The 24,458-nt window shown below is 39.3% G+C and overlaps 1 protein-coding gene across 1 annotated transcript in view; it reads left to right on the top strand.

Moving 5' to 3' along the window:
* Positions 1–18,394, top strand: part of LOC147665753 (fetuin-B-like) — an 89,576-nt gene extending 71,182 nt beyond the window's left edge. The window contains exons 6-7 of the mRNA XM_086949543.1: positions 8,964–9,047; positions 17,702–18,394. Of these exons, the coding sequence (XP_086805669.1) occupies positions 8,964–9,047; positions 17,702–18,247 (630 nt within the window). The 3' untranslated portion in view covers positions 18,248–18,394. The remainder of the gene's footprint in view (positions 1–8,963; positions 9,048–17,701) is intronic.
* Positions 18,395–24,458: the final 6,064 nt, after the last annotated feature.

Below are 24,458 nucleotides of genomic sequence, written 5' to 3' on the forward strand. Positions count from 1 at the left end.
TGAACATTACTTTTACATACTTTTTTCGAAAAACAAGCCAGAGAACGAGCGTGCCTTTTAGTATATTTTCTACATTACATGGATCTAACCCTTGTAACAACCTAATCTTCTGTTTAACACTTTTCTGTGCATATGGTCACACAAAAAGTTGCATTATGTTAATAGATTTCTGTTGAATGTTGCAAATACTGCTACAATCTTACTTATATACAGGAGCTTGCATGTGTTTCCCTTGCACTTCTTGAGCTATTACTTCTTCTGCACTCAACAACTATTTCTTCATTTGCGATGGGACACCCATTCCACACTTCATAACAACGACCACTAGTATCAACTGCAAATGGTAAATTGTTGTCTTGAAAGTAGCTTTCTTCATTAAAGAAAGGCTCACTAGCAGAAGTGTGCTTCCACTCACTACTGAAAGTTTTACAAAAGTTACTTCTATTAACAAGCCTTTTTCTTTTTCTTTTGTCTTTCAGAAACTTCATTATTTTATTCAAAAATGTCATCCTTTTTAGAAATAATTAAAAAAAATGGTTTCAAGTTAAAAGCAGAATCTACTACAGTTTCAATCGGCTGCTTTTGTTTGTAAGCTAGTAATATTTTTTTATACTTTTTACAGTCTTTCAATAAATTTTGAATTGTCATTCTCCTTTTCATTAGTTGAAAAACTCTTCTTTGTCCTTTCATTCCTATTCGTCTCATATAATTTCTCCACCACTTTTTTAAGAAACTGTTTCGTGGTCTTACCTAAACAAACTTTATCATTAATGACACTCTCATTTGCTTTTGACACATTTTGTTTCTTTTTCTTTTGGTAGATCTTTTTTTTCGTTTCCTTCTCCTTACATCTTTTCTTGCCATCTTCAATTTGTGATCCAAATAGAATCATTTTCTGAAAAGCAAAGAACAGTTTCATTAGTTTCTCACATTTATTCAATATTTTAAAATAATTTCATATAACTACTGATAATAATTACCAAGCAAAGATTTTCATTACTATTTTCTGTATTTGAAATATCAAAACACTACTCATTTCACACAAATATATACTGTGTTCTTCAACAATACCTTCCCAAACACTTATACAAAGTACCTTAATCACTAAATCATTTCTTATCATGTCTTTAACATCATTGGCCTCTCGCATCTCACTACTCAGAAACTACTGACAATGTTCGGCCTTCCAAACGCAAACAAGAAACCCTTTCCATAAGACAGTTCAAAGTGTCACCATATTAATCAAAGGATGCATACACCTCCCTAAGCCTTTTCCGAGTGGCATCATACTTAAAAAAAACATACAACTAGATATATACCTGTGTTTTATAGGTATCAGATATTCTAACTCATAACTCGTGTGAAAATAGATGGTGAAGCATAGACATACCTCAGCAACATTAAACTGTTAAGACAAATCATCGAGCAATGTAAATTGGAGTCATATGTAACTTGCAACTGTGTGCAGTTTTTCTCTATACCATAGAACTACATTACGACTTTCTCTGTGCTCCTCACATGTCCCCAGAAAACCAGTGAGGACCATTGCAGATAGGCCTCTGTTAACTTCCTTTTGCAAAGAAGGAAACAGGAACTATTACACATCGGGAGGAAACAGGAGAGGGAAGTGGGGTTCAAAGGATATGTCATTCCAGTCTCTCAATCTGCCAACCCTGTGATGTATGCAGATTCAGCACACGCAGGAAGCTTGACAATACCTTACCTTATATTCATGTGTGCTGCACAAGTATGCACAAACCAATACACGAAGTGTGCAAACAACATTTCATTTTTTGCATCTCACTGAAGTTACTAAAGCATGTCCGTTTTAAAGCCACGCCCAAACAGTATTTTCCCACGAGCTTCAATCTGCAGAACACGATTTCTTGTACATTACCCCGGCGCATTTTAGACCTCAATTCATTCCTGTGCCTTAGACACAAGACCCCAGGACCTCTCCAACATCACACACTGCAGTCATTCACCACTGAAACCAACTGCAACTTTCTGTGTGCTGCACAGATGCCACCAACAAGCCAGTGAAAGTCTAACTGCTATTTTTTCAAGGTACACGGGCCTCTGTTACCTTCTTTTTAAAAACAACGGGAGACAAACTGTTAGAGAGTAGGAGGAAGGAAGGGGGGCCCAAGGGACGTGTCATTCCCAGTCTCTCGATCTGCCGCCCCTGTGATGTACACAAGTTCAGCACAAGCAGGAAGCTTGACAATACCTAAACTTATATTCAAGTGTGCTTTACAAATGTCTACAAACCAATGTACAAAGTCTGCAAACAACATTTCATTTTTTTCATCTCATTAAAGTTACTAAACCATTTCTGTGTTAAAGCATCCCCCCCATTATTTTTCCACAACCTTCAATCTGTAGAAGGCCATTTCTTCTACATTACCCCGGCCGACTTTAGACCCCAATTCATCCCTGTACCAGTAGCGGCTCGCTGAGGGAGTACTGCGGGGCAGGGAAGGGCAGGAAGGGGGGTAGTAGACTCCAACATACCATGGACAGGAGTAAGGTAAGTAATTAAATAAATAAAACCTGCCGTATAGCACTCCTGTCCTCCCAATCTTGCTAGACGCAGGCACTCGTCCCATAGGGGATCAGGCGAGGTTGCGCCCCCTCCTCCTCTGGGCACGTATCTGGAGGGTACCAGAATTGTCTAGCTATGCTGAAGGCTTAAGGGAACTGCTTTTAACACCTGGTTGGTCCAAAATCCGTTGGCTAAAGGAAGTCAAGTGTCTTCTCACCGAACTGGGCCTCGAGGATGCATGGGCCAACAGATCTGCCCCGCCCAAACAGACACTAAAGACGCTCTATTGGTCATGGGTGATGGTCACCAGAAATTGTAACTCCAAACTTTGTAGAACTTCTGTCGAATTCCTGATGATCAAGGATGTCCCTCATTGTGAACCATATATGGACCTGATTACCAAATCTTGGGATAGGGCGCTATATATTAAATTCGGGTTGGGGTTACTGCCAGTGGGAAAATTGATTGCTAGCTGGAGGGCATCTTCGCAATCATCTTCATTTTGTCCATTTTGTAACAATAGGCCAGAGTCTGTGCCCCACCTACTTTTCGAGTGCCCAGCCTACATTGCCCCGCGCCGCATCTGGCTAAAGCCTCTGTGTAGGAGTCTCGGAACTAGATTCCATCTTGAGGCTCTACGAATTTTAAGATCTGACCCCCGCCCTCTGCTTGCTTTTTGTCTTGCTAAATTTTTGGCCTGGGCATGGCGGATTCGATCACTGAGGCTATCAACAGTACCCCAATAGTCAGCCCCCTATTCTGCACTAATGCCTAAATTGTCCTTATGTAAATTATGAATTGAAATGTTTTATCATTGTACTGATTTTTTTTAATATATATGTGCTTTTGTAATGCTTTTTAAGATATGTGTAATATATCGAAATAAAGCTTGTTTCATATCATATCATAAAACAATTTACCTTGCGAGCGCTTCAGCGCCGGGTTGGTGATGCACTACACACAAGGTAAATTTATTTATTTATTCCATTACTTACGTTACTCTTGTCCATTGTATGTCAGACTCTGCTACCCCCCCGCCCCTCCCTGGCCCCACTCATGCAGCATTCCCTTGGCGAGCCGCTACTGCCCTGCACCTTAGACACAGCACCATGTAATCTTTGCAACATTACACACTGCACTCGTATACCACTCAAACCGATTACAACCAACGAGCCAATCAACGTCTAAGTGCTATTTCTCAGGGTACATGGGCCTCTCTTACGTTCCTTTTACAAACGACAGGACACAAACCGTTAAAGAGTTTGAGCAAAGAAGGGGGGAAGAGGGGGTCAACGGGCATATCATTACCAAACACTTGATCTGCCAGACCTCTAATATAAACAGATTCAGGGAGAGACCCTGGAAATTTCCTCCATTTGTATTCACTTGTACATCAACAGTTTGAACAGATTCGTACATAAAATATGCTCTGAACCCTTCCTGGCTTTTCCCTGTGAAATGCCCACTTCTGAGCACCCCCAAGGTGAAGCCAGGCATCCCAGTGCTGTTGGGGCCGTTGTGGAGATTAAGCAAGCTATTGCCCAGAGTTGCAGAGTGGGACCCATGATTAGAATAGGCACCGAGGCGAGAATTCTCAGGTCCAAGGAAATTGAGCCCAAGACCCGCTGAGGCGGGAATTGAACCTGGTCCCGGTCCAGACTTCTGCTTCAGGGTCTGCCGCTCTAACCATTGAGCCACACTTCTCCTTTTTAGAGCCACCCTATAACTCAGTAACACAGGCCCCCGTGCTGCAGGGGGGGTTCCCAGGCCCCTTCAGTGCAGTGCTCCAGCCAGAAATCTCCTTATTTAATCAGGAGAGAGCCCCTTCGCCTACCTTGCAGGAGGGCCCCCTCAAGTTTCATTACACCGCCTCACCCGAACCATTTTAAACCTACACCAAATTTCCTCCTTTCGCTTCCATCAAGCGAAGCAAAAGTTTGCTATCACAGAGCTGGAACTCTGCATAGATTCCCGCCTTGCCATGCTGAACAGACCCTATGTCCATGAGTTTCGTTGAAACCATCCCTTGGAGATGGTAATACCCAGTGCCACGGAAAGCTCCTCAAGAGAAATTGGACGATGCTGCTCCATCCAATTTACAGCCCACAACATCCTACATCCTACTCCGGCCGGCAGTCCACAACAGTAATTTTCCTGTGCATTCTGCATTTTCAGCGTTATGTATCCAGTTTAGGATTTGTATGACATCACGAGATGCATGGATATTTCTGTGCGATATGCTCTTTACCGCGTGGGGGTACTATCCTTAGAAGGGACAGCTATATTTATATCAGATTATTTGTATATTTGTCTTATATACTAGGCTGACCCTTGAGATGTTGTTAATTTGTATACAAATTTACCACTCTAAGATGTCTGCCGTCTTTTGGTGGGGCGGAGTACACGCCACTTCCCAAGGGGCCTTCTGCAATCACTCGGAGCAAACGCGGAAATAATATATATATATGTGTATATATATATATATATATATATATATATATATATATATATATATATATATATATATATATATATATATATATATATATATATATATATATCCCAACATGTGCTTAGACAAATCTGTCTTCTATTGTGTTTTTCTATACACACTGCTGTCCAATCAAATGTTTTAAAATTCAAGCACTTGCACTTTAAATTTGGCCCACGCTCTCCATTGCGTCATGTGAACAAAGGCCTCTGTGCAGGCCGAAACGTTATGCTGACGAAGGTGCTACTAAAATGAAAAGCTCACCTGATTCCTGGGTCTCGTGTTCATTGCTGTGTCGGTGTTGGTGTTCCGAGGATTGCGGACCTGACCTTTGGTTTTGAACTCTTTGAACATATATATATATATATATATATATATATTTATTTACCCACTTCTTCCTTGCAGAAAGATTTTAGCCGCACACCAGACAACGGAGCTTACATCTTTATTTCAGCAATTCAAGTCGGCAATCCTGACATGTTTCGTTCCACCCTGGAACTTTCTCAAAGGTACGCCGATTGAACTCTGTTGCAGTGATTAGTGTGACCACAAGCCTTGCACTTATTAAATTGTTTGTCCTCGTTGGACCGCCCGAATGGCCGCAATGTCTCTTGGTGCTTGTAGTTCACATATTTTGAAGTTATTTGTTAATTGTTTTAAGCCTTTCACTAGGTCAGTATACAGAACAAAGTGTTTGTCTCTACTTGTAGCTTCAGATGTGAGGTCCGTTGCGCCCTAGGAAACCCATTTTTGAGGCTCCCCCAGGTCCAAACCAAAGGCGGTCTTTGGTGTTCACCTGCCGCTCCCTTTCGTCTTCACGATCCCAACACACAACGGTTCAGCTTCGGGAGGGCCATGGCGCACATTGTAGGAGGTGCGTCGCTATACGGTAGAACCACACCGTTATATATTTACCCACTTCTTCCTTGCAGAAAGATTTTAGCCGCACACCAGACAACGGAGCTTACATCTTTATTTCAGCAATTCAAGTCGGCAATCCTGACATGTTTCGTTCCACCCTGGAACTTTCTCAAAGGTACGCCGATTGGTCTCTGTTGCCGTGATTAGTGTGACCACAAGCCTTGCACTTATTCAATCAATCAATCAAAGCATTTGTATAGCGCGCTACTCACCCGGAGGGTCTCAAGGCGCTTGGGGAGGGGGGGTCCGCTACTGCTCGAACAGCCAGGTCTTGAGCTGCTTCCTGAAGGCGAGGTGGTCCTGGGTCAGGCGGAGGTGGGTCGGGAGGGAGTTCCAGGTCTTGGCGGCGAGGTAGGAGAAGGACCTTCCCCCTGTGGTGGCTCTTCGGATGCGGGGGACGGCGGCCAGGGCGTGGCCGGTCGATCGAAGCTGGCGTTTGGGAGCGTAGAAGTTGAGGCGGCTGTTGAGGTATCCTGGGCCTTGGTTGCGAAAGGCTTTGTGTGCGTGGGTGAGGAGATGGAATGTGATTCTCTTGTTGACCGGGAGCCAGTGCAGGTCTCTCAGGTGTCCGGAGATGTGGTTGCGACGGGGGATGTCCAGGATGAGTCGTTATTAAATCATTCGTCCTCGTTGGACCGCTCCAGTGGCCGCAATGTCTCTTGGTGCTTGTAGTTCACATATTTTGAAGTTATTTGTTAATTGTTTTTAAGCCTTTCATTAGGTCAGTATACAGAACAAAGTGTTCGTCTCTACTTGTAGCTTCAGATGTGAGGTCCGTTGCGCCCTAGGAAACCCATTTTCGAGGCTCCCCCAGGTCCAAACTAAATATAGATAGATAGATATACATATATATGTATATATATATATATATGTGACATAGTGTATTTCATTTAACTTTAGTTGCTTATTCTAAGAGAACTTATCAACATTATATAGCTTTTTTTATTTCTAATTATCTCTTATTTAGATCAATTATAACATATTAATTTGATTCTGATGCCCTATCGTTTTCCTCAACTTGGTATCACATGTTTATTTGTCTTTCTCTTTTCTTCCATCATTTTATTTTCTGTTTGTTTCTGTTTTTGTTTTCTCCTTAACTCAAAATTTGCATTTTCCTTATATTATTTCTTACCTTCCTGTATGAACCTATGCAATCTACTGATAATTTGTAATCAGATTTAATATTAAGTATAGTTCTCCGTCACTGCTTTTAGTTATCCTGTGTTTTATTGTAGTTCATATACTATTGTATACTATTTTACATGTGGTGATGAAATGGTGCACTATCCCAGTTTATTGATAACTTTGTACCTGAGTAAGAAAGGGAAACTTAACTCTTTGTATTACTTTATGATTTTTTGCTATTCACAAAGGAATTTAACGATTAGTATCTTTATGAATGCGGGGTCTCAGAACTGATAGGGGAGACTTCACACATAAAAAGATATTATTGTCCTGTCTTTATGTGAAGAGTCTCCACCACTTGTGCGGAGACTCCATAGTCGTAAAGATACTACTCGTAAAATGTATTTGTGAATAGAAACAAATCGGAAACTTATACAAAAGTCTAATTTCACTTTGTGAATCAGCCCCAGTATGTGCTTCCAGGAGACAGTATCGAGTGAACAGCCAACTCATGCTTCACCCCTATGCCACATTAAGGCTGGGGCTTTTCAAGGCTTTTAAAAGCAGGAATATTAAAATTAGACTTGGTACTGGTTGACAGAAGCAGTCTGTGATGTTTAACGTCACACAGACATCAATGTTTATGATGCAAAAAGTTAGTAATAGAAATTGTTCCTTATCTTTTGGAGTTCATGGTTGGATGCCTACAGCCCAGCATTAATCTAAATGCAATCTGTGTTATATCAATAAAAAACTATTAAACATAGAAATGTGGGTATGAGCTACTAAATGAAAGATGTCAAGTCATTGCTGTTTCAGTTGCTTAAGGATCACTTTTCAGAAGAGATAACAAACAATACAAGAATTTTAGGCCATAACGGACTATGGGCACAAAATGGGTGAAGCCCTTTGATACACCAGCCACTCGTTCTCAACTTAAAGCACTTCATTTTAGGAAAGGAAATTTAAATCATTTTCACTCACATGGTGAGACTAACAAGGTCAGCTTTGGACCAAAGTTCAAATTATGTGCAAAAGTGTCATGCTTTAAATTTGTTTTTAATTCACTCATAGTGAGTTTACACTTATAAATTGATTTATTGGTGCTTATTGATATTCTACCATGGTAAAAAATTATATGGGGAATATGCCCTAATCTCATGTTATTCAGGAAATCCCTAAAGACCTGGCTTTACCGACAAGCATACTACTAAATCGGCAGGCATCCAACTCTGACTGCCCTCTGTCTCTACAGCGCCAGGAAACCAATCGGTGTCAGTGCGCTATACAAACCGTTGTTAACATAACATAACATAACAGAGGAGAGAGTTGATGCATCAACTTGAGAACACCAACAAACATCTGTATGGATTGCTATTTAAAAACTTTTGCATGGTGGTATAATTTCACCCAGGATGCAAATTGAGAATTGCTCTTGTCAAGGGCAAGAAAAACTATATAAAATGAGGGAGTGAATTAAGAAGGAAATATAAATATAGCATGTCCCTATGCACTTTTTCAAAGTGTAAATATGTGTAATGTACACCACGTACATTTATGCATATTATTACTTCTGGAACACTGTGACTGCCTCAACTTCCAAGGGAAACTAATAGAACTATTTAAGATTTTGAAAAAACTACTTCTACTCCAGATGTAGGTTCCTATGCATGGATACCCACCTTAGGGTGTGAACACAGTTTGCAATGGTTTGTACCAAAAGTAATGGTAGAAACTTGAGTTATATTGGCATAAAAGGGTCATCCAGTGAGATACACGATCTAAGTCACTGTAAAAAGAAAATATTTATTTGAAAAATGACAAGAATAGGCTACAGTTAACAGCTAAGAACAATAATGTGTTTTCTTGCTTGAACAGCGCCTTGGATACTGCAAGGGAAGCCAAATAGGCAAACTTGGGGAGGATGGAGTATCTGTTTCCTGTGAAATCTATGAACCCAAGGTACTGTATACTCTGCTTATATGTAATAAATAGTCTCAGATGTATACATATCAAGTGATGGTAATGCGTAACTGATATAAAACAAATGATGGCAGCCATTCACATGACACCATTCTCCCATGTAGATGTGTCATGATCATTGTTCAAGTGATGTAAGAATAAATTGAAATGTGGAAACCTAAAGGTGCATGAAGTAATTTTCCAAGACAGGATTCACTGTAATATCATGAGGGAAGATAGGGCAGTTTTAATGTTCCTTAAAGAGTTACAAGAAGAAGAATACATACTGTCCTACCTTTCACATGTGTGAGCAGGAAGCAAGATGGCATCTATGTGTCTGTAAACTTGGCCTGGGTGGTGAAAAAGGTAAAAGGAATGCTCAAGAAAAAATGGTTGCAGAACAATGATGGAGTATCTCAAAGTAGCTTTGTGTCCGCCTTTGGGACAGAATGTAACTCCCTGATGAGGTATAAAGAATAGTTTGAGTTTCTGATTTGCAGCCTAGAGAATGGAAAAGTGAAGGATATGACTAGTTAGATTTTATTAAGGGTTTGATTCTGTTGCACCCAGAAATCAATAAAACAAAGAAAGGCATATACTGGATGGACCTCGTGGCCATTATCTCTTATTCTGTTTATATATTTAACCAATAACCCCTAAGTAAGTGAAGTTGTGTTGGTGTTTGATTAAACCGAGGCATTTTCAATTTCCCAGTGAATAGGGTTTCTTTGCTGTCTAGAGTAACCCTAATACTTGTAAAACCATGTCTAACTCCCCTCTTTTTGAATCCCTTAATAAAACCCTACTAACTGTTGTTAAAGTTGCAAACAATTCTTTCCGCGGGTTAAGACTACAGAACTTGAATTTGTCATTTATTCATCAGCTGTATGTAGGTCAGGATTCAGCATCTTTCATATTGATCCTCACAAATATATACTATCCATAATATAAATGCTAAATTATTGTCCAGGTTATTGTACATATTGGAATATTACTTTAATATTCTTACCATCTACTCACACTGACGATATGCTGTAGTCAATATCATGGATACGATATATACAAGATGGAACACCATCAGGGTGATTTGTTCTATGTGAAGCCACAGTGGTGATTATTTTATACTTCTTAATTATATATACATATTTAAATAAATTATTTGACACTAAAACAACAAAGATCCAATTAGCAGAACAGGAGTTATGAATTGTTAAAGTTTAAGGTAAAAACTAGTGTCTAAAAGATTAAAGCACCAACCACTGACATGTACTCTCGCTAGACAGGGTCAAAGTCAAATAATATGGTGCGTAGAAGCACGGGTTAAATACAAGAAGTGTATTGGAGCCAGCCATGCTTACCTTCAGACTTAAAAGAAATCTCATGGAAAAATGGCTGAGAAGGAAAAGTTCAGCAATACAAGGCTACAGGCGGTGTCTGAGGAGACATCGTCGGGGAGCCACTTAATTAAGGTGTGGTGAAGATTTCTCTGTTTGGACTTAGGGCCTGATTACGACTTCTCCAGTCTGACCCCTGACCACAGAGGCAGCAGTCCGAAAAAGACTGCTGAGTCCGCGGACTCCTGCCTGCTATATTACAATGCAACCGCGGGTACTGCGGCAGTGTCATTGCCAGCAGTGTAGTTATTTCTGAATTTGTTGATGCAGGTGTGTATATTTACACATAAAAAATGTGGAATGTATACACATGAATGGCACATTAAAAAATGCCTTGTGCTAGTATGTACCCATTGCTGGAGTGTGGACCATATGTGCACAGGTCAGTCAATGGGTACGCATAGCACAACATACTTGGACTCCAGCACCAACAGGGTAGTTTTCTTCAGGATCAAGGTGCTGATGTGAAGGGGGTCCTGGAGGACGGGATCCAGGTCAGAGGCTGCAAGGGAGTGGAGGAAATTGATGAGAATGTACCCCAAAACCATTGTTTCCGATGACTTGAAGCAAGCAGCCTGACCACTACAGTCGACTTGCCAGAAAGCCAACTAATAATCCGTAGGCGGGGAAGTTCTCAGCAATGCCCTGTGGCTGCTGTTTTTCTCCCACCGCCATCTGGTAGGTCGGATAAAAGCTTTCAGAGTTGGTGGTTCTCTAGTGGTCTGTCGAACAACAGACTGATGTACTGGAAATTCGTCGTCGGACTGTCATCAGCGCCGCGTTCGGTCCAATGCCGATACAACCATGGTAGTTGGACCAACAAAGTTGTAATCAGGCCCTTAGTCATTAATTTTGGAAGTTGAAAATCTCTAATTGGATGAAGCTGCAAGCTGTACCCAACGAGGGCTCCACAAGGACAGACCTTCTGTGAAAGACCGCTGAATAGGATTTCCTGCTGTGGAGAAGTACGCAGCATGTGCTGCTGCAAAAAGTCAGGCTGGCCGGAGATGAACCTTGGGCGGATCAACAAACAGGTAGGTCCCAGTCTCCTCTCAGTTCTCAGAGCACTTTTTAGCTCAAAAATTTTGATGTTGGCTACTTAAACACCACTTCCAAAGATCTTGTACTGTAGAGGCACAACTTGGAGGGCCAGGACTCACTCTGGCTTGGTCCATGTGCAGATTCAAGATTGTTGGAGCCTTTTCTGTCTCTGAAGCTCTGATTACGAGGCCAGCCAACTAATCCTTGGAATCACTCTGGTAGTTCTGGGTTCAAAGAGTGTAACAAGGCTCAAGCAGAAGGGCAGGCCTCTGAGGGTTCAAGGCAGGCTTCAGGTAGCAAAGCAGTCCTTCATGGTGCAGGAAAGAAGTCTTCTGACGTACACAGCAGGCCACAGCAACAGGCAGTCCTCAGAGCGTCCTTTTGCAACAGTCCAGAAAGTGAACTGAAGATTGTGTTTGTGTGTCCTATATTTACAACTGGTGCCAACTTTGAAGTAGGGAGAAGTTTCTATAGCTTATAGTAGAAGTCCTTGGGATTTCTTGCCTCCCCTGCCCTGGCTCCAGTGTGAAGTCCTTTGTGTGAAGGCAGGTCACAGTATATTGATTTACAAGTGGGACTAATTTACACATATCTTTGCACAAATTCTTAAACAAATTAACCCTATGTTTTTGGGGATCTATAGAATATGACCCCAGGAAACGTATATCCCAGAGGTGGAGATTTTTCTATTCTGATTTGGAATGTAGGGACCCCTTGTGCTTGGTTTTATGGCTGCATTATGTGGCCTGAGGAGTGTAAAAAATGAATCATACATGGTTTTCTTTTACTTTTATTGCTTTATTGAAAGGTTTATTGATAAAATAAATAGACTTGCCGTATATATATTGAAAGTAATTTACATAAAAAAGACCCTAGATATTTACTGAAAAAACAAAGATTAACGCAACAGTTATAGTTAGGTATAAAGGTCAGTTAAAACATACCATTCGAAACTAAACAACACTGAAATTCACCAATTATAGCTATCCTAAATAACTCTTGGACATATGTAAGAATTTTAGGGATTGCAAGTTCCTATTACGATTCTTTGTGAATCGCAATTAGGAAATTGCAATTCTTAATGTATGAAACCCATTGAGTTTCATTTAGTGATTCCTAATGGGGGGCACAATCGACCTACCTCATGAACATTAATGATCCGGGTCGCAATTTGCGATCCATTAGGAATCACCGCTAGCACAGGGATGGTGGCCTGTAGGGTCCCGCAGACCACTAAGTAAATGATTGCATTTTAATAAAGAAGACCTTTCTTTTTTAAATGCAGCCTGTTTTCCTTAAAAGAAAACAGGATACATTTACAAAGAAAAAAGGAAACTTTGAAGTTTCTTTTTTTAAGAGCTGTCAACAGTCCATTAAACCACTGCCTGCTCTTAAAACATATTTGGTTCAGCATTCACAAAGTGGGAGTGGTCCTGTGGGGATCCCTTCCCATTTGTGAATGGTTACCACCACTCCTGAGGTGTTGGTAAAGAATTAATGATTTGCGACCATACTTCAGTCGCAAAACATTCATACATACCACTGCAATTTGGTATTAGGATAGGACTTCCTAAACATGCCCCTTTCACATACCAAATCACTAAACACATAGTTGCTATTCAGTAACATGTTACTGAATCGTAATTTGTGCACTCTTACATATGTAAAAGTATTCTTGCTGTCCTTTGCGGAACACATAAATATTTTTTTATGTATGGCGCTATAACTTTTGCCATAAAGTAAGTATAACTTGCACCCTCGCCATGCACTGCTAATTACCTAACATAAAACATCACTCATGACATTTTCCATAACATAATTGATAACAAAACTGCAACATATGTTAAGACATCAATGATAACAACGCTTCGTATGGCTCTAGCCAGAATTTGTCCCCGAATATGTCCCTTCAGGTGACCTTTGTACCAGATTAAGAGCTTTCAGGTCAATGAGACAAAGTCGTCCATGTGCATCAGTGGTATATTTACCCAAGTCACTACCTGAATATTATGACCCTTTATGCAGCTTGAATATCCTTGCATGTATATTTTACATTGTTTTCTATCAGTATCATTGCTAGTGAGATGCCATATGCCACTGATTTTTTCATACCTTATTTAAAGATGGATAGTTTAATGTGGGACTATTTTTTAGATGGTTTAATTTTCTGATTACCTTTGAATCTTAATCAGGTGTCGTAATTATAATGTGATGAAGCCTGCACTCAATACTGTTTTGTGGGCTTCAAGTTCAAGTATAAAAGTTATAGGTGTGTCAGTCATTCATATTTATTTTGCAGTCTGCCCGAAAAGAGTGAAGCTTTATTTGGTTAAGAAACTGTGGAAGATAGATGTGACTAAAAGTGATTATTAAGTAGTGAGCCTATATGTGAGGTTCTCGTTGAAGAATGGCTACTTTGACTTTAAAATTCATTGTAGAGAACAGGAAAGTTACTGTTAAACTTTCTATTGGTCAAAATGATGCTAGCATGTGTTGAAATGCCAGCAGAATTTACTGTGATGACACAAAAGGACTTGTTACCCACACATGCTGTATTGTACCTAAGGTAACTTTACATTACATTTACCGAAGGTTTGTGTATTCTAAATAGGATTTTACATGTTTTACCTATTGTTCAAGCAATTATGGGTTTGCCTTTCTATTGCTTTGTGGATAATTGCCACATTCTTAAATCTAATCTGTGGCTATACTGCCAAACAGAGCAAACTGCAATACATGGAAGCTAATCCACTGGTGTGTCCATCAATATGTTAAAATATTATAATATTTATTTTTGTAGGTTATTCCAATATGCCAGAATAAGCATCTCATCCATAAATGAGCTGCTCTATCCCAGTGTATGCTAAACAATTGTTAAGATGACGAAAATGTTCATAGTTAATTTAGAATTTGTCTTTGAGCCATTGTCAAAATTAATTTGACGTGGTGGGACAAGGCAATCAGTGGTTACAAATGGGAGGGTGGGAGCCTTCTACCATTATTGGCTGTTTTATAACAGCACCAAGTACACCCCTACCACACTTGGCATTCAGGGTAGTGAGGGTAAGAGGCCCAAGATGTCTTAGGACTGTAGCTTGGGAGTTAGAGACTCAGACCTTATGCAATTAAATGAAAGGTACAATGAGTGAATGTCTAACACACAAAAAAAGATGAGAAGGTAAGAATAAAAAGATTATCTCACTCTCTTGTAACCCATATATGGGTTAAAAGTGCCCTCACCCACTAATGGTGGCATACTTCATCATAGGACCTGCTACAACACTCCCTGCATAAGTAACACAAAGGGTGGAACAATGATTTTTTGAAAGTTTCAAAGAAACAATATTAGGGATCTACTGTGCAATGTTTTGTTAAAACTACCTTGTACGTATCCCTATCAGTTTATTCTGGGTCTCCTAGGTATGGGTAAAAACTCCCCATGAGATGGTATTGGAGATATTATTGCTCTATCATCTCTTTATGCTATCAACATGTTTCGGCCAATCATCTATCACCACTTAGGGTCAGTGGCCTTCCTCAGGACTAAGATCCCTAGAATCACCATCACCATTGCTCGCTTCCGTTTATTAGTAAGATGTATTGATGCATTGTCATGCAGTGACCTTACTTGTCTCCTTAGTTCATGAGACTAGAAATGTAACTTGTTATTGTATTGCATCTCTGAACCCTGGGTAGGGTTGGGGCGTTGTCCTGTAGTCACACATTCGTCGGATCCCGAAACCACCCAAAGTGCCGCTCCCCACCATCGGAAGTGAATGCCCAGCCAGTGCTGTTTTTTTTAAGATAAACATAAGTGGGAGAGGATGTAGCATAACGGTTAGGGCGGTGGACTTCAAATCTGGGGAACCGGGTTCGAGTCTCGGCAACCACGCTCCACCCCGTGCCTAACAAAAAATTAATGTGTCCTCATGTAACGCAACTGGCACTCATGTAAAGCACTCTGATACCTGATTTCGGGTCAAGTTCGCGCTATATAAAACTTTGAGAGAGAGAGAATGACACCAAAATGTAATTTGATACATAGAGAAAAAGTAGCTCAATTTGAGTGCACACTAAAAGTGGGTTCATTTCACAGATAAACGGGAAGTCCTATAATTAAGCTCTGGTGCAGACTCACTATGTTATGTTAAGTTATGTTAAAATTACTTTTAGAGCGCACTTAAACCAGGCGGTTTCATGGCGCTGACCAATGGAAGTAGAGTACCTTTACTGTACTTTATGACCAACAGGTCAGCCTGTAATCTTTGACTAGACAGTTCTTGAATGTTGGCTGCAGTTATCTTTCTAAGTCCTATCAAAAATGTGCTTATACCATACAGAGTCATTGTTTCATATTCTTTGATGATTGTATCACTCAGAACTTCCAAATGCAGCTATGTAGCTGTGGAACTCATGGGTTGAGCAATTGTGCTCAAAGTCACTGGAGCTTGTTTCAGCAGACCTGCCAGGTCCTCTCCCTCTTGGGTCTGTGAAGACCGCAGTAGCTTGGTAAATGTAATTCTGAAAAACTGATCTATCACATGTGGTGGGGATTCCTTTCGCTCTGGTCTCTGACACTGTAGTGAGCTCTTTGGGTACGGAGAGGACAGAGTCAGCACAAGTCCTTTGTCTCCCTCCATTGCAGTAACGGAGCAGGCGCTCTGGTTGGTTATTACGTATGAAGTTGGTCTTTGGTCTATCTTCTGTCAGCTAGAAAGACCTTGAATCTCTCAGGCTCACGTTGGGCAACTTTGAACACATTCCTTTGGCATTCTGCTTCTTTTGGTGTGCTTCTCTGCCTAGAATCAGTATCTGGGCTTCTCCTTCTTGGGCAGAAAACCCATGCAGAAAAAGGCACTCACGTTTACCCACTCTGTAGGCGGGGACCCTCGTGTCTCAGACAGACTCACAGCTTCCTTTTGGATAACTTCTGCAGCTTTCTATTCATATACTACTTATTGACCAGCTCAGGTAACGTTCTGCGTGTATGGTGTGCCCAGACTGTGCACTGATGTCACCATCTATTTGTCTACCTTACACAACGAATAGTTTGCACTGGAGAAGTCATCAAAAAGGGACCATCCCTAGCTAGTTCCTGAACAATGGACAGTAGACCCACAACCCTATAAGTAAATCATGTATAAAAGTGGGAAACACACCTTATCACTTGACATCAGTTCCAAGATATTTCACTAACCAAGGTAAGGAGTACTCCAGAAAGTAATCAAAGAGGTGCTGAGATCCAGGGTTGGTATTACTGATAGAAAGTCTCCCAGAGGACAGGGGACATCACCTGACATTTTAACCTCTTGATAGAGAAGCTGCCTGAGACATAAGGCTAACCAAATAAAAAAGCAGATATCAAATGTTGCGTTCTGACTGTTACCATAACCCTAAGTTCATAGAGTACTTACAGTCATAGTGCCAGTACTTCCGCAAGATGTCAAAAGCAATCCGTTTTAAATGTATCTGTTCTAACTGTTTAATGCATGGTAAGATACCCAAAATATTTTTTGAATTTCAGCAGGAAGGATAAACAAATGACACATCCAAACCACAGGACAGAAACACAGAAAAGAAAAATGTAGTGTAGTTTAACTCAATTTTTTCCAGAAACAAAATTTGAATGGAAACGTGATTAGGCTATTTGGTGAAGAATGCACTAGTTAAAAATATATTTTGAGCGAGGAAGGAAGATTTGTCACTATGAAATGGTAAAGGAAGGGCGAGTCACCACTTTCTTCTTTGGCTATCAATCATTCATTGTTCAATGTGTTTAAAATATTTTGTGGGTTACATTTTGACCAAACCGCATATTTGATCAAGATTTATGACATTAGCAATTTTAAATACTAAACAATATTCATAGAATTGATTTCTATCAAAAAGCAGAATAAACACATCGAAACAGGTTTTAATCTTACAAACAGAGTGATAGCTACACCATAAAAACCAACATTTCAAATAAAAAAAAGGCTTGGCATTTAAAATTAAAAGTAGCCATACTTATCATTTGGGTTAAGTGCTTGTATTTTTCATTTACCTGGTGCAGTGTCCACAACCTGCAGTTTGGATTTTATAAAAGTGTGTAACAATGTAAAAAGTAATACTGAGATTAATTAGGTATATAATCTTATTAAAATTGATTGACAAGCTGTCATTACTACTTAAAAAAACATCTCTCATGTTTCCATTATTTTGTGTTTGTTACTGTTACAGAAAATCGGTCTTCCACGCATGAGACACCATCATCATCACAGTAAAGACCATGTGGATGTTCACATATTTCATGAATTCGAATTTGATCCTAGTGGAAGAATTGTCTACAATCCAGAAGGCAGCAAAGACCACCATAAGGAAAAGCATGAGGAGGATCATGAACATGAAGCTCCCTCTGGTGAACCTCAGATTCACCCTGCCAAAAAACCTGTTGAAGGCTCATCTGCCAAAAGAATGGAAGGAAAGCATATCCCTCCACCTACGAGAGGACCTATTGGTTTTGTGGATTACTATGCTATGATCAATGAAACTGATGTGTTTCCCTCTCCCAGCAATCCTGGCCCCTCACACCCCATTACTCTCCCAGGATCTCCACCAGTTCAAAGGCCTGTTGGGCCAGAACAACCTGTTGTTCCAGGTTTTATTGGACAATTTCATGATCCAGAACCACAGCCATTCCCCCTTCACCCTTCAGATTCAGCAGGTTGTCCATCAGATCCTGACCACAAGTTGCCCCCACTTTCACCCTTATACCAAAAACATTAAATGAATGTTGATGTAACAAATTAAATTAACATATAATGTTTATTCCCTGTTAATGAATAGTCTTTCTCAGTAGCATAATGTGATTACAGGGCCTTGCGGTTTTTGTCAGTACTGAATGATCAAAATCAATAAATGAAAAATAACATATTTTTTTGGTTCCATTTTTTGATGTGATTATATTCCTCTTTTATTCCCTTTCAGCTGTTAATTTATTTTTTCATGACTTCTGCTGGCACTTCTGTGCCACATGTATATGTGATGCAGACCACCATGTCAGGATTGGGATTCGACAATTAACATTATTAAATCTGATACCAATGTAATGTACAAAAGGAAATATTTTTATGTGCACAAATAACAGACAATTCTCACCAACGTCCGCTTTATTAATTTTAGAAATGTCAATGGCAAAGTTGCTTATTCTGGTATTTGAACATGTTTGTGATAAAGTTGTAGATGCTCTAATTAACTAATTAGGAGGGGTGATGCACAAGATCCAGGCTGTCTTCAAAACACCTTTTGAGCCTTCGTAAGACTTCTTGAAAGGCAAGATTCCATGTTAAAATGTCAGGGTTTTATTAAAAAATGTTTTCATTACAGATAGAAACACAAGGAGATGATGGATGGAGCGCTGAAACTTTTTGAACACTCACCCCAGTCACAGATCTGGGTTGAATACATCATCATTCTTTAGCTCACTTTGCCACCTCAGTTCAGACACAGTTCTATGCAAAACAGTCTTGACCCTGTCCCTCATGGGAACAATCCAGCCCGAACTGCCAAGCCATGTCTTCCCTGGCCCAGAAACAAGCATCCTGGGACCGGTTTCGGGCAAACAGCCCTCATCAGTCAGGCTAGCTTGAATCCAGTGGCAAAGTGAGCAAGGGACCCACGTCTGGGCATACCCTGCCAACTTCGGGTGAACATTTAAAACACAAGGAGATGATGCACAGAGTGTTGAAACATTTCAAACACTCAACCCCAGTCACAGATCTCGGTTGAATCCATTATCATTCTTTAGCTCACTTTGCCACCCCAGTCCAGACACAGCTATAGGCAAATGAGTCTTGACTCTCTGCCTCATGGGAACAGTCCAGCCCGAACTGCCAAGCCATGTCTTCCCTGGACCGGAAACAAGCATCCTGGGACAGGTTTCGGGCAAACTTACCCAAATCAGCCAGGCTAGCCTGAATCCAGTGGCAAAGGGAGCAAGGGATCTATGTCTGGGCATACCCTGCCAACTTAGGGCGAACAATGCAAACAGAAGGAGATGATAGATGGAGTGCTGAAACTTTTCAGACACTCACCCCTAGTCACAGATCTGGATTAAATCCATTGTATCACTGACATAATATCGAGGGACAGAATATCGACCATCAAGAATATTGTTGAAAAAATATCGACAGACAGAATATCGAGTTTCTATCTACAAACAGGTAAGTACAAAAATATCAAGTTAAAAATATCGTTTACTAAAATATAGTTAAAAAAAATATCGATTTTACTAAAAACAATGTTAAATTAAATTAATATTAAAAAGTAATTACTAAAATATACTTAAAAATACTTAAATTAACTTATAATAATTAAATAATTAATAAATGTTATACTTTTTTTTAATTCATATTTGGTAAAACATATATATATAGTAACAAAATATAATTAAATAATATCCAATATTATTAACGTACAATAACAAAAGTGTAAAAATTACTATTCCCACTCCAAAGAGTGCAATCGTAGGGAAAGCGTTGGATAGCCTAGGGGTTAAAATTACTATTCCCACTCCAGTGGGTGCAACAGTAGGGAAAGCGTTGAATAGCGTTGGGGTAAAAATTAATATTCCCACTCCAGTGGGTGCAACAGTAGGGAAAGCGTTGGATAGCGTAAGGGTAAAAATTACTATTCCCACTCCAAAGAGTGCAACAGTAGGGAAAGCGTTGGATAGCGTAGGGGTTAAAATTACTATTCCCACTCCAGTGGGTGCAACAGTAGGGAAAGCGTTGGATAACGTAGAAGTAAAATTTACTATTCCCACTCCAGTGGGTGCAACAGTAGGGAAAACGTTGGATAGCGTAGAAGTAAAATTTACTATTCCCACTCCAGTGGGTGCAACAGTAGGGAAAGCGTTGGATAGCATAGGGGTAAAAATTACTATTCCCACTCCAGTGAGTGCAACAGTAGGGAAAACGTTAGATAGCGTAGGGGTAAAAATGACTATTCCCACTCCAGTGGGTGCAACAGTAGGGAAAGCGTTGGATAGCGTAAGGGTAAAACTTACTATTCCCACTCCAAAGAATGAAACAGTAGGGAAAGCATTGGGTAGCGTAGGGGTAAAAATTACTATTCCCACTCCAAAGAGTGCAACATTAGGGAAAGCGTTGGATAGCGTGGGGGTAAAAATTACTATTCCCACTCCAGTGGGTGCAACAGTAGGGAAAGCGTTGGATAGCGTAAGGGTAAAATTACTGTTCCCACTCCAAAGAGTGCAACAGTACGGAAAGCGTTGGATAGCGTAGGGGTTAAAATTACTATTCCCACTCCAGTGGGTGCAACAGTAGGGAAAGCATTGGATAGCGTAGAAGTAAAATTTACTATTCCCACTCCAGTGGGTGCAACAGTAGGGAAAGGGCTGGATAGCGTAGGGGTTAAAATTACTATTCCCACTCCAGTGGGTGAAACAGTAGGGAAAGCGTTGGATAGCGTATAGGTAAAATTTTCTATTCCCACTACAGTGGGTGCAACAGTAGGGAAAGGGTTGTATAGCGTAGGGGTCAAAATTACTATTCCCACTCCAAAGAGTGCAACAGTAGGAAAAGCTTTGGATAGCGTAAGGGTTAAAATTACTATTCCCACTCCAGAGAATACAACATTAGGGAGAGTAAATACTTCATATATTATTAGAAAAATTATAAATTAATATCTAAAAATAATTAATAAAAAATAATTAACAATATAATATAATAATTAATATATTAAAATTACTAATTAAAAATCATTATTTCAATTAATTACCTATTAATACAAATTAATTACAAATTCACAATTAATTATTTAATAATTAAAAATTATTTAACAAATATTTCGAACTAAATACAATTAAATAAATGTTTTTTTTGTAATTAATTATTAATAAATTACTTCCCACCCTATTCCCCTATAAAGCCACAACACGCTACAGAAAATAAATTATTAAAATTAACATAATTAGCAATTAATCAATTAAAATAAATTAATTGCCAAATACAAATTTTATAATTACCCATAAAAACCTAATGAATAATTAATTCTAAATAAATACCAATAAATAATTTTACATATTTAATTAATTATAATTTAATTACTTCCCACCCAATTCCCCTATAAACCCACAACCGGCTACAGAAAATAAATGAGTAACATTTACATAATTACCAATTAATCAATAATTAAAATTAATTACCAATAAAAATTTAATTAACTAACAAATATAAGTTAATTAACAAATAATTAAAAATTACTACCAATAAATACATTTACATATTTAATTAAATATAATTAAATTACTTCCCACCCTATTCCCCTATAAACCCACACCCGCTACAGAATTAAATTACGCAATAATTATAAAAACAAAATTCATTCATTAAAATTAATTATAACAAAAATACACACTTTTCACACATAATATAACATAAAAACACGCTATAAAAAATTAGATATTATTAAAAAATCGATATTTTTAACTATCTTTATTATATACTTCGATATTTTAACTTTCTATATTTTTAACAGTCAATATTACATCACTTACCTTAAAAACTATATTTTGGATATCTATATTCTGTCCTGTCGATATTTTGTCCAATCTATATTTACAACTCGATATTATGTCCAATCGATATTTTGGACTCGATATTATGTCTGTGCACCAATCCATCATCATTCTTTAGCTCACTTTGCCGTCTCAGTTCAGACACAGCTATATGCAAATCAGTCCTGACCCTGTGCTTCATGGGAACAGTCCAGCCCGAACTGCCAAGCCATGCCTTCCCAGGACCGGAAACAAGCATCCTGGGACAGATTTTAGATATTACAGATATCAAACGGTATTTAGTTAGTTACCCATGAATTAGCCCACACAAACGTCAAAGTTAAGTTCTGCGAGAGGACAAACATATGGCGACTCTCTGAAGAAATCAAAACAAGAACCAAATAGATTGACCAACATATAGTCCCCTCTCTAATGAAATCCTGAAAGATCTACAAAATATACCAGTTTGATAAGGTTTCAACAAACTGAAGCCATGCACGTCATTATTTGTTATGGCATGACAGGGTTGGACCAGCAATGTTACAAGACATGGATCATTCAATATTTTAGTTCATAAAATATTTCCAGAGACACCTACGTTTCATTGGTTAGCCTATACATACCTAATTATTTAAATGAATCGGCATGTTTATATAAGAAAGCAAAACAATATTGGAACATTGCAATGTTTGGAGCTTCATTGAAAACAATGGACTGCTCAGGGCTTCTAATGGCTGGTAGAAGCTCGGTGCAACAACATTCCAGTGTTTTACAAAGGCCACATGAGGCCCGAGGGAATTTCAAGCCCCTTGGGCTCTATGAGGCCCTTGTTTTTACAAATTAGAACATTCTGCCCTCTAGTAGCAGAATGCTCTAATAGCCTTAGAGCCCTTTGCAGCGTTCTCTACCGGCCAATAAAGGCTGGAAAAGGCCTTTAACGGCCTGTAGAGCCTGCTACGGTGGGCTCTAAGGCTATAGTATGTTCAGCTTATTAACCCCTTCCATGCTCATGACAAGGTCAACTCGTCATGGGTGTTACCTGCGCTGTGCTTATGGCGAGTTGACCTTGTCATGAAACTATAGTATTCATAAATCATCAGCACAGGAGGGGAAAACCCCCTAGCAGCCAAGGTGTTCATGACATACACAGAGCCTCAGTTGGAAACCCTAAAACGTTACAGAATAAAGAACAACCTGAACACTGCTTTCTTGACAGAACACAAACTATTCCATTGCAGACTCCTCTGAGGGTTTTAATGATTTTAATGGAATGGAAAAAACACAAGCATACAGGGAGAGAGAAAAAAGGCTTTACTCATATAAGAAAAAACACCATTAAACTGCAAATTTGAATAGCTGTCATTGCAAACTATCTAAGGCCTAGTCAGGCCAACTGAACCACATCTAAATAGGAATTATTTCTACTTAGGAAAAAACTCTTCTCCAAATTCACATTAAGTTATTTTACCCATAAGGATGACACCTTTGCTGCTCCTGTATACTTGCATTTTTCCAGAGTTGAAGTACCTCCCCACTGACTCTTTGGAGCATTGAAAATGTACTGGTGATCTCAATATAAGTTATGCAGTTTTCCCTCACAAACACCAGAAGAAGGAATGTCCACAACATGTTCATCTACACTTACCAGAAAATAATTCAGTTTGAAGAACATAAACTACTTCTAGTTTGTCTAGTTCTCTGATTGTGCCTATCTCTCTGTGTGGATATGAAAGCTGGAGTACTGTGAAGAGGACTCTTTAAGTGATACAGAGTGCCCCTTCTTAAGGTACCACCCACCTTTTAGTATCCTTTAGCAATAATGGCATATGTTAATTTCAGTGATCTGGTTAAGGGGGTGAAATATTCTTTTCTGAAATTATTTACACCAGTAAATGCATTGAGAAAGCAAAAAAATGATGAAAAACATCCTAGAAGTTATGTAGAAAAATGATAATGGCAATGCTAGGAGAAAGGTACTGGGTGAAGAAAGCCTTTATTTCAAAAGGAAATTGGAAAGGGATAGTATGGGGCAAGTAGAGAAAGAAAGATTTCCATCCAAAGGTAGAGAAACAAAAAAAAGATAAGGGGAGCAAAGGGTACCAGTAAAAATTTGGGTCAAAGCTCCAAAGAAAAAAACACAGAAAGAGAGGTGTTTATTCCGGTACACACCTATAAATAAATGACATTGGTTTACCTCAGAATTCCCCCCCCTCAAAAAAAATGACATTAGTGCAAAATGTGTAATACTTATTGTTGAACCTAACAGATTTAGGGGGTGTTCTCTCAACTTTTTGCCTGTCAACCTCCCGTTTTCTGCAGTTATTTTTGCTGGTTTTAGGACTCTGCACATTTTACTATTGCTGTCCAGTACTACAGTGCGTGTACTCTCTCCCCTAACCATGGCAAAATTGGTTTAAT

The sequence above is a fragment of the Lissotriton vulgaris genome, unplaced genomic scaffold (assembly GCF_964263255.1).
Source record: "Lissotriton vulgaris unplaced genomic scaffold, aLisVul1.2 SCAFFOLD_1182, whole genome shotgun sequence".
In the NCBI taxonomy this organism is placed as follows: Eukaryota; Metazoa; Chordata; class Amphibia; order Caudata; family Salamandridae; genus Lissotriton; species Lissotriton vulgaris.